The following is an 18928-nucleotide window of genomic DNA, read 5'->3' on the forward strand; positions in this document are numbered from 1 at the left end:
TCTTCCGTTTGTTATTAAAGAAATGAATTTATGCACCACAGTTCTTTTCTATCTGTTCTAAAAATTTGATCTTACTATGATTACCTTATTTTCCTTAAAAAGTACAGTTGGCTCCACATGTCAACTGAATGTATTGCAAAGAAGTTTTCTTGATGTTCTAACTTACAGATTGCTAGTAAGGCTTGTCCTCTTAATTATGCTTCTGAAAGCAGGTTGAAAATTGTGCTTATCTGCTATTTCTAAGTGAAATTTTTTTAGGACATCTTCCACTCTGTGAATGATATGCTGTGTACTGTACTGGCTAGGATTCCCAAATCTACCTATGATACGATATATGGACTCCTACTCCAGAACCGTGTGCCATCAAGGAGATAAATCCATGTTCTGCATTCAGCCTCCCAGAGGTCTGAGGAGGAAGTGGAATCTAGTGCCTGAGAGGTGGTTATAGAGAGCTCTTGGTCTGGATGATATTTGCTTGTAGGAAATACCAAGGAAGATAAAAGTGCTGTAGTCTGCTTTGTATAAAGCAAATCACATCATCATGAAAATACATCTTGAAAGGCTGTTTCTTCACCTGTAAAGGGTATAATTATATAAACACAATTTGTTCTCTGTGTCTTTGTCAAAGTTGAAGATCTGAGTTTCCTTTCTTAAAAGGAAATCTCAACTTTTAACTTTTCTAGTTAAAAGGGAATACATTTGGGATTTTTATGGTAACTTCTTAATAATAATGGCACATCATTGCTGAGAAATATTACAGTTGCAGAAGCAGGAAATACACTGAAAAGGAGATGCCAGAACAGCTCTCCCCTGCAGGGAGACTAGGCCAGGTGTTATAACTGGAAAATATGGACAAGGGTCTGGCACACTGACTGCTCAGCAGGTGTCTGAAAACTCTAAATGCTTATATACTTAAGGTATACAACTTAATACCTCATTCCTCTTTCTCTGAGCTAAGAGCTGCAGATAGTCATTAGGATGAGAGTAATTTAGGATACAAATCTTGATTTATATTTAAAGTTGTTGGTTTAAAAATGGCACAGAAGGAAATGTTACATGGCCCAAAGGACTGATGATACTAATAGATTTTAATAATATTTGGAACTTCAGCCTGCGGAGTCCTAAGCTATACACACAGGACTTCTCTTATTTAGCAGATGTTATACAACACTAGCAATAAAAAACAATGTATGCAATGTATGCAAAAATCACATAATTCACAGGATTTCAAAATTGGGATGAATGCATCTAAATTAGAAAAGGACAAATGTTTTTAACAAATGAGACTGGAATCTAAAACTAGAACTATTTATTATTAGAAAGCAGATAAACTACCAGTAGATAGTGAACAGTTTAAAGTTATGATATACAGTGACATCTTGTTAAAAGTCTATTTATAAGTAGAAGACATTTTAGGCATGATTCATTGCCTAAACGTAGGTGTTTGGTATCATTTTAGGTGCTGTGGGGTATCTTGTGTGGCCTCAGTCAATGCTTCAAGAAAGGCCACGGTCTCCCGTAAGTCCCATATCCTGCCACATGTAACTATGTGCTAATCCTTTTGCAGATGTCCTGGGAACCTTACGATGTCTCAAGTAGTATTTGATTTCTATATTTAATCATCTGAACTGAGCCCTCTATATATGTAAGGAATTATGAGAGAGGATTTTGCATTTTATAGGAAATGTTTTTAGATTTCATTACAATTTGTTTCTTTCCTAAAATTGAAGAAGAAGTTCTGTTCCCTGCGTGGATTCAATGCCATATTTGCTTATTTTAATAAAAAAGCAAATTTAAAATCTCTGTTCACACTACTGTTTGCTCTCTAGAGTTAATACAAAACAAACTGAATCTGCTTTATTTTTAGGAATTATCAACCTACTTATTGCTGTTTTCATTTAATAAACCTCGTGCAAATCTAAGCAGTGAGATTTCCAAGATGTGGTGGGTTGCACAATATGATCGTAGTCTTGCTTTTGACATCTTAGTTTGGCCTGCAGAACTGGCTGTTACTGAAAGTGCTATATGCTGGGGAGTGGAAAAGAACATTGCTTACTCTTAATTGCTCAGCTGAGCTTTCTGTGTCTGTGATTTGGGGCAGAGTCTTTTATGTGTAATTTGAGCACAGATGATCAGAAATTCACTGGAAGTGGAAATAAAGCAATACTTTTGAGTCATTTGTCAGAGGAAAACCTCACTTGAAAAAGGAAAGAAAATGTCTCATTGAAAACTGGACAAAAGAAGTATTATAGGTGAACAAATGTGAGGAATACTTTTCTAACAATAATTCTCTTTATTTTATGAAATCTTAAAAAATATGCAGGCCCTATATGATGCTGTAAAATAAATTACATAGATAAACCGTATCTAAAGGTTTAACATGAAATTATGTTATTTTGCTATTATACAAGCACTAAAATGGTAATATAAAAATGTTATCTTTCTCAGATTGATATACATTCATAAGATAATCAAATAAGATCAAAGTTCTTTACACAGTAATTAGATACTAATACTAGAATCACTGACAGGCCAAGTGATCCATGCAATGTACCTTCAGCATCACTCTGTATACTCTAAAGCCTTTGTTATTGAGAGAATGAACGTTGGTTCTCTACCATCTTCAAATTATGCTTTGGAATCCTAAACTGCTACCCAGCTCTCCATCCAAAGGACTGTTTAAAACAAAGATCTTATACATGCTAAAAATCTGCTAGACCAAATTCATTCAAGAGATATTTTCTATAAATGAAGGTGGAAAATTCTGTGTTTGCCCACGTCGTAAATGCTGGACTTGCATGTTCAATTCCCCCATCCCATTAATATTCAGCATTTATAGATTCTTAATGGGTATCCTAGATGAGAAGGATTTGTGTATGACAAAGAAATCAGATGTTAGCCACTCTGTGACCATTGTTTCCATGATTTACTTTAAGGAGTAACTGGTAACTGATTCTGTGTGTTTTGAAAATGAATGAATTTGACATTTTGATCACATCGTTCATCTTTTTGTTTCTGAAGAGCCCATGATTTGTGATTTCTTTAATAGGAGCAGGTTCCTATGTAATTTCTCCACAAAGTTATGTACTAATTACTTCAAAATTCAGCATTAGTTTCTTGGATTTTGTAGTAGGCTCACAATTTACAGGAACTACTGGAAAGAAAATGACAGCAGACCTTTTACTAGCATGTTACTATAGGATGAAGTCATTTATTTATACTCCAGTTCAATGAAATACTTAATTTGTTCTTTGAGCCTATGCTTAAAGACTTTGCTAATTTTGGATCTGGCTCACATGTATAGGATCTCTCTAGATGTCTTTGACATACATTTTAGAAGGATAATAATAAATCTTATGTAGTGCTTTGTCATAGATCCCAAAGTGCTTTATAATCGAGGCCCATAGCACTATCTTCATTATAAAATTGCTTTGCCTCTTAATTTCCTTCTGAAAAACATGCATATTTAATGTCTCTTCAGTATGGGCTAGAATTAAAATGGTATTGTAGGAAAAAGCAGTGGAAAGGAACTATTAAGGAGACAAAGTTGTAGGGGTTAAAGAATAAGAGGGCACAACAGTCTCTGCATTGGAAGTGCTTGGACATGCATGTAGATCTCAACTGTGGAGAGTAGAGTGAAAAGATTTGGTGTCCCCTAGAGGGTATAAAACCAAAAAGAGTATAAAAATACTAGCTTTCTAGGAAGGTATAACAAATTGTACTGAAAAATACTTTCAATTTTGATGAATGGAAAATTGACTCACGTCTTGAATGCCATCTTCAGTTTGAATCACTCCATTGCAAAACTAAAATGAAAATGAAATGTAGATGTGCAAGAATTAAAGGTAGAAAGAGACTGAAAAGATTAGATTGTTTATGCAGACATATAACCTGATGGTTATGAAGAAGATAATTTTGGAGATTTTGTCTTTTCTCAAATTAAAAGAAAAAGATGCAAATACTGAATAAACTTGAATTGGAAATCGTACTGAATTTAATTTTTAAATATCATAACCTGAGGAAGTCTATAGAGACAAAGACTTCTGGGGGATATTTTTAACATCAGGATTTTTTATAAGTAATAAAAACATCTCCTGACCAACATGCATGTTGTTCTCTCCACCATGCAAACACTTACTGTAGTAGTTAGGAGAAGCTTCCTCCAAGAGCATTTTTTTTGCATGATTTTCTGTCAAGTTTTATAGTCCTTCTATAGCATCTGGTACCAGTCACCACTGAGACAAGATTTCTGAGCAATATGATTCGTTGTGACAATTTCTCTTCTGGTGATGATGATTATCATTTTAATTTTCTGTTGAAAGCCAAACAATTCCAGTAAGTATAGGGAGGAACTACACAGAAGATATTCAAAAGATTGGGATCATTTATATGGTAGTAAATAAAAGGGTTATGATGAAAGTTATATAACATAATATGTTATAGAAGGCAAATGTGTGCTCCTATTTGTCATTTATTTTAAAATAAGAGGCAAGTCTCAGTCTGTGAAAATTGAGATTAAGTATTTTGTACAACTTCACACCACTATATGACTGAAGCCAATAACTTTGCAGAAATACTGAAAGAGCTAGTTTGTGTTTGTTTGTATAATAGGAATTTAAATAGTTTTGATGTAAAGTAATCATACTTAAGGGTAAAAATTGATCTCTAATTGGTGAGATTTAAGAAAGCTTCTCTCATAGGTAGAATCATAGAATCACAGAATCAGTAAGGTTGGAAAGGACCTCTGGAGATCATCTCGTCCAACCCCCCTGCTCAAGCAGGGTCACCTACAGCATGGTAGACAGGGTTGCATCCAGGCAGGCCTTGAATATCTCAGAGAAGGAGACTCCACAACCTGTCTGGGCAACCTGCTCCAGTGCTCCGTCACTCTCACGGTGAAGAAATTCCCCCTCACATTCAGGCAGAACTTCCTGTTCTTCAGTTTCTGCCCATTGCCTCTTGTCCTGTCACATGGGACAACTGAAAAGAGTTTGTCCCTGTAGATTATACTTGTTTGTTTTAGAGGTTTGTCTGACTTTGTTTAATTTTCTCAGTCTAATAATACCTATTATTAGAGAGAAAATCGTGGACTGAGACAGACCAGCAGTTTGTCTACCTTGGACATATCTATTTTTCTGATAGAGCTAATCTAATTTTCTACTGGCACTGTGTGTAATTCCGTTTAGAGCTAAAATGTTCTAAAATGTAGTGGGATATCCTAGAGTCAAGTCATTAACCTGAATTTCATAGTATAATTCATATTGCTTGGAGTCAGTATATTGCATTCACATTGAACAGCCAGATCTCTGGGGCACATAACGAGACCAATCAAAGATGATCAACAAAACTTTAGGCCAAACACTATAGATACAACTCTGTTTAATGATAATAAGGCAATACTTACTATGTAGCTGTGATGTGTGGGGTATCAGTGTGATTAGTTCTGTGTACTCTATTTTGAATCAGTGATGCAAGTGCAAATATTTGTTTTATTGTAGTCTCATAATACACTTGAAAGAAAGCACTGCTTATACTATCATTCTATGCAACTTCATAGGATGTTAAACAGTCCTGTATCAGTATTTGGTGCTTTTCATGAATAGCCTTGACATTTCTGTTACCATCCTTTTCCCATACTTTGAAAGGCTTCTGTAATGTTACAGCCTTAGATGTCTCTGCTGTAGTCTTGTAACCGCACACATTTACATGCTGACTTCTTCTAAAGTTCTTCACACAACATTCTAAACAACAGAAAGATTTAAATATATATGTTTGTGTATGTGTGTGTGTGTGTGTGTATATATATATATATATATATATGATACTTTCTTAACTCCTTGTTATGAATATCCAGTTATGGCAGTATTCTTGGTTTATTTTTTTTTCAGGTTGTAGTGAGTATTTTGGTGGAAGGTGTTACAATATTATGTTACACAGACATAGTGGTAGTGAATCAGGAACTGGCACACTGTCCTCTGAGTCAGGAGATTAGGGGGCATTGTGTACCAAAGGTGCTTTTGTTTGGCTCAGACACAGATCTGACCATCTGTGGTCATAAAGGATCCTGGGAATATTTCTGTAATAATAGGGCTGCTAGCCTAGCTCAGTGACCAGATTTCATTATGAATAATGCCATTCTGATGAACTTTCCCAAATTATTGCTATTACTTCTCATAGAAAGTATGCTTTGTCATGCTGTCCTGCTTATATATGCAATTTTATGAATTTTAAACTGCTCTCAATCATATCCAAGGTCGAAATAAAACTATCTTTGCATATAGTTTGTAAAGCTGTAGAGCACTTTGTAAATATTGATCATTATAATTATGCCAGTTTGCATAGGTATTTTAGACACTGCCTCGAGATGATCAAAGGTCGTTGTCTGCAACAACAGATGAATGACTTCTTTTGTCTCATTTTTCCTCTGGGCATGAAAGTCACTAATTTCATTGTTCTTCCAAATTTTAAAGCCTGCAAGCAATGTAAACAAACAATGAGTAGTTCAGTGATCCACTGGGACCTTATCAGTGTTATAGGGCATGCTGAATACACATTATAATAAAGACCCTGTTGTGCCCTTAGGAAATAAAAAACAGTCCTGCATTTCTGTGGGACTACTGAAGATCAATTTAAGGTGTTTGCCTGGTTCATGTTATATATTTTATAAATTTCAATAACTGGAGGAAACTGTTCTTAATTCCTCTATCAATTTCCTTTACAAACTCAGCTAATATATATTTTTTTCATCTATCACAGCTTAGAATAACACAAATATATCTGATAAACTTGGTAACTCTGCTGTTTGATACAGAGATTATATGTAGATGAGATTAACAGAGCATTTCCTAGCTAAAATAAGAAAGAGGAAAATGTTTAATAACCCCCTTATTTTTTTTTTCAAGTTATCTTTAAAGTGGTAAATAAGAAATGAGTTTGATATGCATTTGTATCCAGGGACTTCTATCATCGATACTTTTTCTCCTCCTGCACAATACCAGCCTTATCACCCCTGTAAATCAAACTCCTTTGAATTTCTGTGATGGAGACTTGAAGTGACATTGTGAGATGTCATCAAGCTGTCCCATCTACTAGTAGTTTAGACGGATCTAAGGGACGAGGATTTTTTTAAAGATGGATGACCTAGAAGCCTAAAAGAGAAAAGCTTTGCTCTCCCTTGTGGGCAACATGAAAGAAGTAACTCCCAGTACCTATAGTGGGAAAAGTATTTGTCTCTTAAAAAAAAAAAGAAAAGCAGCAACTAGTGCATAATCTGACTGATCTGGTTGTAGTGTTATATATTGATTACTGAAAACCCAAGGCCTAACTTTCAGTCCCACTGGTTTATCCTTCATGCTGATAAGAGCTGAATTACTTGCAGAGGCCGTGAACAGAAAGGCTGTAAAAGTAGAACTACAAAGTTTCTCATCTGTGACTAGGTCAAAAATGTCAGCAGTGCATCTTTGGCCAGATGTATTCACACCGTGGAGTGCATGTGATATGCAAAGTTAGGGAAATTATAATGTGTTCTCGCTTCCAGCAGGGAAGAGGAGACAGACAAATGTAAACTCCACAAACAGTTGGCTAGGACAGGAAAGTGCAAGCAGAAGGAAATAAAATGGCAAGCAAAAATCCTTGCCAGAATGAAGCAGTGTGACTCAGGCATCCTGGAATTATTCCCAAACACCAGAGAAAATGGAGGTGCCACAGGTAGGTATTTGATGAAAAGCCTGTAGAACAGAGGAGGGGAGGAGAGGAGTCTCACACGACTTGGAAAAATTACAGGCTAACAGAGAACAGAAAGGGAAAATGCTCTACAGCAGTAATACTGTGTTGTTGACATCAGTGTCTCATTGTCCCATAGGTTTAAAGTTTGAGGAAATGCAAGAAAAGTTTGGGGAAGAATTCTTCAATATCTGCTTTGATGAGAATGAAAGAGTTCTTCGAGCTGTAGGTGGGACCCTTCAAGACTTCTTCAATGGCTTTGATGCTTTACTGGAGCACATTAGAACTTCATTTGGAAGACAGGCCACCCTGGAATCCCCTTCTTTCCTATGCAAAGAGCTCCCTGATGGCAACCTCATGCTTCATTACTTTCACCCACATCATATTGTGGGATTTGCAATGATGGGAATGATAAAGGCAGCAGCAAAGAAGATTTACCACTTGGAAGTGGAAGTAGAACAGATCACTAATGATAAGTTGTGTTCAGAGGGGACAAACCCAGGTAACTGCAGCTGTCTGACCTTCCTTATCAAAGAACATGAAAATGCAAATATCACAAAAGCACTTCCACCAGGAACATCCCAGTCTCCCCTGGACCTGAGGATTAGCATCAGCACCTTCTGCAGAACTTTCCCTTTCCACCTGATGTTTGATCCAAACATGCTGGTTCTCCAGCTTGGAGAAGGTCTTAGAAAGCAGCTCAGATGTGACGCTCATAAAACACTGAAATTCCAGGACTGCTTTGACATAGTTTCTCCTAAGATCAGTGCCACGTTTGAACGAGTCCTCATGAGATTATCTACTCCCTTTGTGATTCGAACCAAACTTGAGGATTCTGGCTCTGAAAATAAAGATAAGGTAAGAGCACTAATTTGGGATGGGATGTGTGTATGCATGTGTGTGCAATGGGGCAAGATTATTATTCAGAAAGAAGCAGCTCAGGTCCTTTGTGTTCTGGAAAGCTCACTTATGCCTTCCAAACAGGGCCTAAGTGGTATTCTCCAGACAAGTGAGTATTTTCCTAGATTATTTATAAGCTTTGCATACGATATTCTAGCAAATCATGACATTGCCATTCAGAAAAATTCTACATTGCAGAGTTGTGTAATACAATTTAAATCAACGAGTGGGAAATTTTACAAAATGCCCATATCTTAATTTCACTTCAGCTGTATTGTGATAACAATAATAGTTATTAAGCCATTTACTGGGAAATAGCTTTAAATATGTTTTCTGAAAGACTAGCTGCAGGGTTCGTACTGCCACTTTATATTCTACTTCTCTATTTGGGAATGCTACTTTCCTCCATGTTTCTTCTTATCTATCACCCTGGACTCAAGAGAACCAGAGCTGTATATGGCACCATGTCACTTATGCCAGTTTTAATTCTTTCCAGTTATTTAAATGAGTATTTGTCCTCCTACTCTGCCTTTTCCTTCAATATTTCAGAAGAGAGTTACCCAAGCTAGTGAGCCCTACATTGAGTTCCGTGCATCCCGTGTGAGTTAGGTGAGACCATGCCTTCTCCACTGGGCCTCAAAGACTTGGATGCAGTTTGTCTCATTACATACTCTTGAAATATGGGAAAGCTTTTTGTTATTAAGTGGGATTCTGGCTTTATTCACCAAAGTACTTACACTTCATGCTTATATCAAAAGCCTGTTCTTGTGTGCCTTGGAAATACTGTTGCCCTAAATGAATAAATTATTGATTTTCAGGATTTTAAGAGTTTCCTAAGAGTGTCATGATTTAGGTGGTCTGAATATAGCTTGTGAAACTCCACCTCTGTTTTCCTACCTATACTGGGCCAGAGTTTCAGAAAGACTCTCATACTAACTGCATACTGAGTTCTGGGTTCTTTTAGAAATATAGCCAGTTGTGACAGCAATAATATTTCCAGCTTCTCTTTGGCCCTGCTTGTTGGCACCAATGAAAATGTTTCTGCTGCACTTTCCCCTGGAAACAACGTGTTCCCCCAAGAGATGCAAACTAGCACTTCTCATTTGGTATGAATTGATGTAATTCAACCTATTTAAAACCAAAAGGGAGTTTATTTTATGGACTCTGTCCTCAGACTCACCCTATCCTATATTTATGAAGAGGAAATATGGAAGTGTTGTGCGAGAAGTTCAGAGCTGTTGGCTCTGAGCTGCTCTTAGGCACAGTCCTGTCTGGTTTTGGAAGAGGCTCATGATATCCTCCTTCCTCCCTTGGAGACTGCCTGTTCTCCTGTAGTACAGAGTCTTAGCCCTTCAAGAATTTTTAGCCCTTCACAAATTTGCTGTAAATCACACTGAAGAGAGAGAATAAGGTTTTGAGGGACTTTTTTGACTCAGAGTTTTCCTAATTACAAGAAAAAAAAAATTAGCCACTCTCCTGCCTGGGTAGGTTTGGTACACTTGTGGCTCATTGGAGAGGTGGCAGGGAGTGGAACTTGCTGGAAGCAGGTTTTAGCAGCTGGCTTGGGAAACAAATGTGTTTTCAGAAGCCTGTTCTGTGCAATCGGGCTGTGCTTCCTTGAGCACATCCTTGCATTACTGTCGTGTTTGGTACCATGTGTAATTACCAGGTGAGTAATGAATCAAATCAACTATGGGACTAGCTGCCACTCAAGATAGTGACTGTTCTTTGTCTTAGTGTCACATGTGAAGTCAGACCCTGGATAGCAAGCATCAACACTAACAATGTAGTAGTAATTCAGATATTCTTAAGAAGCAATTAAAAGAGAATAGCAATAAAGGATATCTTTTGTGTGCCAGCAATTAGAAGACAAATTGTGTCTGGAACAGTAAGATGTAAAGGAAATAAAAAAGAATGATGAGAAGTGCAGGAAATGCAGGGTAAACATTGGGCTGTAGGCACTGGAATTAGTTTGAGAACATCAGTTTAGCTTAAAAGGTATTTTCTCCTGCATCATTCATTTTATGAATAGTTTTGAAAAGTTTATTTCTGTAAGTAGCTATACATTTAAACAAGACTCAGTGTGATGCATTTGACTAGATATCCCCTTTATTTGCAAAACTAAAAGTTGTGCATATTCAGAGAGGTCATGATCATCCTAAATTGTGAGAGTAGGAACTTGGCAATAGTCTATCTCATGCTCAAGTCCTTGATTTTCTCCTGGATATTCAATATAGACTGAGCTTTGGGATCTTCATGCTCTGTTACATGTTCACAATGTAGCTCATTTTGAAATGCTTTCTGATTTGCCAACTTTTTTTTAAAAGTTGAATGTTGGACAGGTAGATTGCTACTTCTTGCTGTAAGCAGCATCATAAAAAACGTCAAACATAATTGATTTAGTTTATTTCTCTATTTTCTGGACTGTCACACATCTTTATTCCGTTCATACTGGAGTTTTATCTCACTTACAACTATATATTTCTGAATATTTTTTAGAAAATTCTGACTTTGCAATAATTTCAACACTTTTCAGACTTGGTTACTTTAGATGGCAATTGAAGGGAGACAACTCAAACAAGTCTGTCACAGTTTTTAAGCTGTTCAGATCTCTCAGTGTTTCCTCAAGAATAAAAAAATGTTTTAAAACACTTTGTGATGCACAGGGGACCTTTCAGCCTCTCTTCAAAGCACTTTTGTCTCCTTTTCAATACATAAATAAGATTTTTTTTAGGCTTGCAGTGGGTAAGACAGAATAAAAAAACAGTTTTCAGTTAGTCCTGACACCAGCTCTGTGTTCAGATGAAAGTAAGGCACAAATAATGGTCTTCCCTTAACTCAGCACCCCTGAAGACAAATTAAAAAAACACCCGTTCAGAGTTTCAGGATATTAGTACTTGTCCTAATTCTGCAAAGGCTCATTTGTGTACTTTGGCTTACTTGGGGCTGAATCACTGAAATAAGTGGCTTGACTTTATAACACTACCTTAAGTTTCTGAGGTAGGGGAGGGTTGGAGTGGCGCCTAGCACTCACTGGGAACAGAGATGAGCATACACCTCTGTGGAAGCAGAGCCTAATTTAGGCATCACAACAAAGAAAGCAGCAGCAAGAAGAGAGGCTTGGACTGAATATGATTTCTAAAGGATTTTGGAAGAGTGGATTATGGATGACTAATTCACCTACGTTACAAATACGGACATCAAAGTAAAGCTTTCAACTATATGAAAGTTATATAAAGTTTCAGTGGAGTGCATTGAAACCCTCTATCACTTTAGGGTATTTAACATTTTACTTATATATCTTATTTTCAGTATTAGGTCATTTTTAAAGAGGTTTTGTATAGAAACATGTATTTTTTTTTTCTATTTTGGACCAAACAACACAGTTTCCTTTCTTCTCTGTTAGAGGTTCATTTTGGATAAAAAGGAAATTTCTCTCAGCTTATAAACTCTTTCTGCTATCACAATGCCTATAGCAAATTGCAGAATTATACATGAAATTAAGGTTTAGCCACTCAGGGTATTTGATTAGCTATAGCTTTCCACTTGCATGGATACAGTGTTCCTAATGGGATGGGGGAGAGGAAAAAGTGCCCAGCCATTTAAAGCATGTAACAGCAGTATTTGTTTCTGTACCCACAAAAAATGTATTGTTTGCTGACTATACGCTACATTCAAAGAGTACCTTTTTTTCCTGTGGTAAGTTTACTAATATTTGATTTCATCTTTTATTTTATTCTAATATTATGAGTTCAGAATTTTTAATATTATGCCCAAAATTATGTTGAGGGCTTCACAGAGAAATTAGAATGCATCATTATATCAGCACACATAATTTTGTGTGTCACCAGCTGTTCTTTGGAACTTTAAACATTAAAAGACTCCCATTGGTCTAGGGACCAAACACAAAAAAAGAACTCTCCTTCTGAATAGTATGGACTTGGTTTAATCCTCATTTTCCACACCAACCATAGTCCTGGGCCATAAATTGAATATTTTGATGTTTGCTTGGGTGAGTTTTGAATCTCCATTGTACAGTGGATATATTTGAAGGAACGTCTGGACAATGCAGGCCTTGGTTCTGCAAAAAAAAAAAAAAAAAAAAAAGGATAGAAATCATGTAAATTTATTAGTTCAGCAGACTCATTGAATTTATTCGAGCTTGTCATAAGCCTGCAATTAAACAATCTTGTAAGAATATGTAAAAAGAGAAACAAATTTGGTAATCTAATCCAGAATAAGACAGGGTGTGATGATTTTCTAAATCACAGAATCACAGAATAGTTGAGGTTGGAAGGGAACTTTGGAGATCGTCTAGTCCAAACCCCTGCTCAAGCAGCATCACCTAAGAGCATGATAAGATCGTGACCAGGTGGGTTTTGAATATCTCCAGAGAAGAAGACTCCACAGCCTCTCTGGGCAACCTGTACCAGTGCTCTGTCACCCTCACAATAAAGTTGTTCTTGCTCATATTCAGATGGAACTTCCTATGTTTCAGTTTGTGCCCGTTGCCTCTTGTCCTGTCACTGGGCATCACTGAACATAGTTTGTTCAGTGGTAAGTGGTACTTAAGGTAATTGTTGACATTGATAAGATCTCCCCTCAGCCTTCTCTTCCCCAGGCTGAAGAGGCCCAGCTCTCGCAGCCCTTCCTCATCAGAGAGATGCTCCAGTCCCCTAATCATCTTTGTAGCCCTTCACTGAACTCTTTTCAGTAGTTCCATGTCTCTCTTGTACTGGGAAGCCCAGAACTGGACACAGTCCTCCAGATGTGGCCTCCCCAGGGCTGGGTAGAGGGGCAGGATCACCTCCCTTGACCTACTGGCAACAGTCTTCCTAATGTACCCCAGGATACCATTGGCCTTCTTGGCCAGAAGGGCACATTGCTGGCTCATGGTCACCTTGTTGTCCACCAGGACTCCCAGGTCCACAGAGCTGCTCTCCAGCAGGTCAGCCCCCAGCTGGTACTGGTGCCTAGGGTTATTTTTCCCTAGCACTTGCCCATTTTAAACTTCATGAGTTTCCTCTCCGCCCATCTCTCCAGCCTGTCCAGATCTCTTTGAATGGCAGCAGAGCCCTCTGGGATATCAGCCACTCCTCCCAGTTTCCAGGTCATTGATGAGTATGTTGAACAAGACTGGCCTCAGTGCTGAGCCCTGGGGAACCCCACTAGCTACAGGCTTCCAACTATTTCATCAGTCTCCACTGATGACAACCCCCTGAGCTCTGCCTTTCAGACAGTTCTCAATCCACCTTACTGTCCACTCATCTAGCCCACACTTCCTGAGCTTGTCTTGGAGGATGTGATGGGAGACAGTGTCAAAAGCCTTGCTGAAGTCAAGGTACACAACGTCCACTGCTCTCCCCTCATCTACGCAGCCAGTCATTCCATCATAGAAAGATATCAGATTGGTTAAGCAGGATTTCCCCTTGGTGAATCCATGCTGACTGCTCCTGATCACCTTCTTTTTTTACATGTGCTTTGAGATGACATCCAGAATGAGCTATTCTATCATCTTTCTAAGGATCAAGTAGAGTGGCCTTTAGTTTTCTGGATCCTCCTTCTTGCCCTTTTTGAAGACTGGATTGATGTTAGCCTTCTTCCAGTCCTCAGGCACCTCTCCAGTTCTCCATGACCTTTCAAAGATGTTGGAGAGTGGCCTAACAACAATATCCGCGAGCTCCCTCAGTACCCGTGGGTGCATCCCATCAGGGCCCATGAATTTATGGATGTAAATTTTGCCCAAAAGATCGTTAACCTGATCCCCTTCGACCAAAGGAAAGTCTTCCTTTCTCCAGACTTTCTCATCTCCAGACTCTGGGATTCCTGAGGGCTGCCGTTAGCTGTAAAGACTGAAGCAAAGAAGGCATTCAGTAACTCTGCTTTCTTTATATCCTTCATGACCAGGGCACCCACCTCATTCAGCAGTGGGCCCACATTTTCCCGAGTCTTTCTCTTGCTACCAATGTATTTGAAGAAACTCTTCTTGTTGTCCTGACATCCCTTGCCAGACTTAATTCCAAATGGGCCTTAGCCTTCCTTGTTGCATCCCTGTGTACTCTGACAACGTTCTTATATTCCTCCCAAGTGGCCTGTCCCTTCTTCTGCATTCTGTGTACTTTCTTTTTCCATCTGAGTCTTGCCAGAAGCTTTTTGCTCATGCATGCAGGTCTCCTGCCTGCTTTGCTGGACTTCTTACTCATAGGGATGCACTGCTCTTGAGCTTAGAGGAAGTGATGTTTGAATACTAGCCAGCTCTCCTGGACACCCCTTTCTTCTAGGGGCTTAACCCATGGGATTCCTCCAAGTAGTTCCCTGAAGAGGCCAAAGTCCGCTTTCCTGAAGTCCAAGGTTGTGATCCTACTTATTGTCTTGCTTCTTCCACACAGGATCCTGAACTCCAACATCTCATGGTCACTTCAGCCAAGGTTGTCCCCAACCTTCACATCTCCAACCTGTCCTTCTTTTTTGTTAGGACAAGGTCCAGCAGGACACCTCTCTTTGTTGGCTCCTCCAATACCTATGTCAAAAAGTTATGCTTTGCAGGAGCCTCCTGGACTGTTTTTGCCTGGCTGTGTTGTCCTTCCAGCAGATATCAGGGTGGTTGAAGTCCCCCATGAGAATCAGGGCCTGTGACTGTGAGACTAGTTCCAGCTGTTTGTAGAAGCCTCATCGACTTCCTCTTCCTGATCAGGTAGCCTGTAGTAGGCACTCACAGCAGTGTCACCCGTGTTAGCCTGCCCTTTAATCCTCACCCGTAAGCTATCGACTCACTCTTCACCCATCCCTAGGCAGAGCTCGATACGTTCCAGTTTCTCTCTCACATAAAAAGCAACTCTAGCACCTCGCCTGCCTGGTCTGTCTTTCCTAAAAAGCACGTAGCCATTCATGACAGTGTTCTTGTCATGTGAGTGATCCCACCATGTCTCTGTAACTGCAATGAGATCATGGCCCTGCTACCGCACACAGATCTCCAGTTCCTCCTGTTTATTCCCCATGCTATTGATGTATTGGTGTACAGGCATTTCAGAGAGGTAGTTGTGCACATAGGTGCACTTCCCAGGAGGAGTGCAAGCGGATCCCCCATAGCCATGCGTATCCCAGGCTGCAGGGACCTGCTGGAGGCCTCCCGACTTGAGCTGTGTTTTGTTGACTACTCTGACTCTATAACTCTCTACTTCCCCCATCCTTCCTAGTTTAAAACCTTCTTTAGCAGGCTGGCCAACCTGCTGGCAAAGACATAAGTGCCTCACTTAGTAACGTGGATCCCATCTCTCCTCATCAGTTGTCAGTCTTCAAAACCCTGCTGCCAACACCAGCAGTGCAGCAGTTGTTAACTTGGAAAATCCATCTATTCCTTCTCCTATCCTCCTCCCTCATTGGCCAGATTGAGGAGAAGATTACCTGGGCTCCCAGACCCTTGACCACTGTGCCTAGAGCTCTGAAATCCTGTTTAATTGTTTCTTATTTGCCCTTGGTATCATCAGTACCGATGTGAAAGAGTGGTGGAGGGTAGTAGTCTGATGTGTGCACTAGCCTTGGCAGTCTTTTGATGACATCTCATATATGAGCCCCTAGCAGGCAGCAAATCTCTCTAGACTAGAGGCCAGGTTGGCAGATAGGTACCTCCATCCCCTGCAGCGTGGAGCCACCCTCAACAATCACATGTTGCTTCTTCTGAGTGTTCCCGCATCCTTCATTTGTCAAACACAGCGAAACCCTTCCTTACTTCCATCCTTTCTTCCCTTCCTCCATTCTTCCTCTTTGAATGATCAAATTGGCTACACTTACACATTGGTCTTTTTCTTGATCTTATTCTGCACATTCAGAATTTTCAGCATGAACAATTGTGACTGATGAGATTTGCTAGAATGCATACAGCTCTTTAGACATATAGAAGCTAATTGTGATCTGCCTCTGAGGCTTCCAGTTTTCTCATGTAGTTAAATTTCTGTTGTTGTCTGTTGTCTATATTATGGTACTACCCAGACACTGAAGGGAGTATTAGGGCCCCCTTGCTCCACTTCCTTCCACAAACATTCTGCTATTTTTCATATTTCGCACTAATTTTTATTCAGTCATTTTGGGGTTTAATGAGAGAGCTTCACTTGCATTCAGTCATATTTTCTAAATTATTGGCATTGTCCCTAAAAAAGAAGGTCACAAATATTATTTCTTCGTCTCTCTAAGCAATCTCACTCTATACCTTCCTCTCTGGGAGCAAACATTTATTTCAACTATATGTGATAGATTGTTTAGATTGTTTATAGCTTCACACAGAATCACGGAATGATTGAAGTTGGAAGGGAGCTCTGGAGATCATCTAGTCCAACCCCCCCTACTCAAGCATGTTGCTCAGGACCTTGTCCAGACAGCTTTTGAATATCTCCAAGGATGGTAATATTAACACATGGCTAATAACATTGTACTTCAAGAGTTTATGAAAATCAATGAAGTTGCATAGGGAATAAGATCTTATGTATGCTAACAAAAGCTGGGTCTAAGCTTGCCTGTTGGAGTGTCTCACCTCTGCAGAGACTGTACTGACTTGGTCATTTTAGATATTTCACTTTTGAGGTTTATTTAGACTTGTGTGGTAACAACATTCAGATGCCCCCTTCTGTCTGAATTTCTGAAGGACTTCACTTGCACACTTTTCATGTAAAGGTGATTCCTCATCTCTGAGTCACTGTTATTTTTAAACCATATCATCCTTTACTGTGTCTCTTTGTATATGCCGTTCATTTTCACATAACTCCTCAATGGATATTACTTGATCCTGTTGTCTCAGGGATGTTGCCTTTCTCAAACAGCCTGGTAACTTCCTCCTCACCTTAAGGGTGAGACCATGTAAAAATCTTTTTCATCAAGGCCACATTTCATTAAGAGTGATTAGATTATAGGATTTTTTTAGAGAATGTGGCAAAATGTAGCTTATAACCCAGCAGTAGTATAGTATACTAGCAGTTCATATAGTATTAACATAGGTGGCTGCCCTTCTGTGATTTCCTAACCAGACCTGGGCTGGAATCTCCTGGATAGGTACCTCCTAAGTATGAGTCTAGGTACCTGCATAGGAAGCTGGTCATTCTCTGAGTATATTAATGGAAAAGCCCATCTGTGATGCGATAGAAATAGTTGCCTCCTTGACAGCATAGTGAGACCAGTGGAGCTGCTTCAGTTTTTGTATGTATGGGAAAACAAGGACTAACCTTCCTGTTTTTCCTCTCCTGGCTCACCTTCTCCTTACACATAGATCTGTGGCATCAGTGACAGGTAGGCCAAGAGTGGAGACAGATCAAGCCCTTGCTGGCATCCAACCAGTCTCAAGGGCCTTGATGCAGATCAAGTCCTCTATGTGACAGGACAGGCAGAGAAGATCAATCCTCTGATTGATAGGATGAGCAATCATCAGTGTTGGTTTCGTGGGTGCCTTTCTGAAACTATGACTTAGCATGCTTGCTAAAAGGGATGCCAAAGTAGGCATTACTACTGTCCTAGATTAAAAAAAAGGGAAGTTGAAAGTGAATCACGAAAGAAGTTATTTGGTTCCCCGCCAAATACTGTGCAGCTGTGTTTTCCATATACTCCTGCTCTCCTACTCTATCTCCGACTAACAATGCTTTTCTGCTTGTGAAAGAAGTCGGTTTTTATAAGCATACTGATTGGTCTTTGACAGTCTGTTAGGCTTGCATACAATTTAATTCAGAGAACCTGTGTAAGAACAAAGCTGGCATCTAAAACTGCATTACTAAAAGTGGCCAAAATTGTTCTGTCAGGATGTTTGCTCTTTGACTTTGCCATTTTATTAAATAAAGCTTTCCCAGAAGTTTAGCAAAATACTGTCCTGAAAAATAATTGGCTTTTATTGTGTTAAAATATTTTGTTCCAGTATTTTTAGAATGGAATGTGATTTTTTTTAGTTTTGTAATACATTTTATTAGAAATGGGTTTTACATTATAAATTACAATAAAACAACATTCAAAACTATGAAAAACTGTTTGACAAAACCAGTCCTTCAGAAAATTTTATATTACAAGAAATCCCTAATAGCACAGACTGTTCTTATTATCAAGAAATTATCAAGAAATACCAACTTTGAAATGATAAAACTTCCAGCAAAATGGAAATGTCAGTATTTTATAGCTCTACAGCTTGCACAGACTGTTTGAGCCAGCTCCTCAGCTGTTTTCAGTGGGGAGGAGAGGGTTTGCAGTAAATGGAACTGGACTGCACCAGCAGGAATTTTGTCCCAGTGTACTGAATTTAAATAATTACGTAAATAGATGAAAATAAAATAGTGTA

General features: G+C 38.9%; 1 protein-coding gene across 1 annotated transcript in view; it reads left to right on the forward strand.

Annotated features, from left to right (window-relative positions):
* GUCY1A2 (guanylate cyclase 1 soluble subunit alpha 2) overlaps nt 1-18928 on the forward strand; it is a 155602-nt gene that overhangs the window by 24283 nt on the left and 112391 nt on the right. The window contains exon 4 of the mRNA XM_062577541.1: nt 7862-8580. Coding sequence (XP_062433525.1) covers nt 7862-8580 — 719 coding nt within the window. The remainder of the gene's footprint in view (nt 1-7861; nt 8581-18928) is intronic.

Source organism: Rhea pennata, chromosome 1 (genome assembly GCF_028389875.1).
Source record: "Rhea pennata isolate bPtePen1 chromosome 1, bPtePen1.pri, whole genome shotgun sequence".
Taxonomy (NCBI): domain Eukaryota; kingdom Metazoa; phylum Chordata; class Aves; order Rheiformes; family Rheidae; genus Rhea; species Rhea pennata.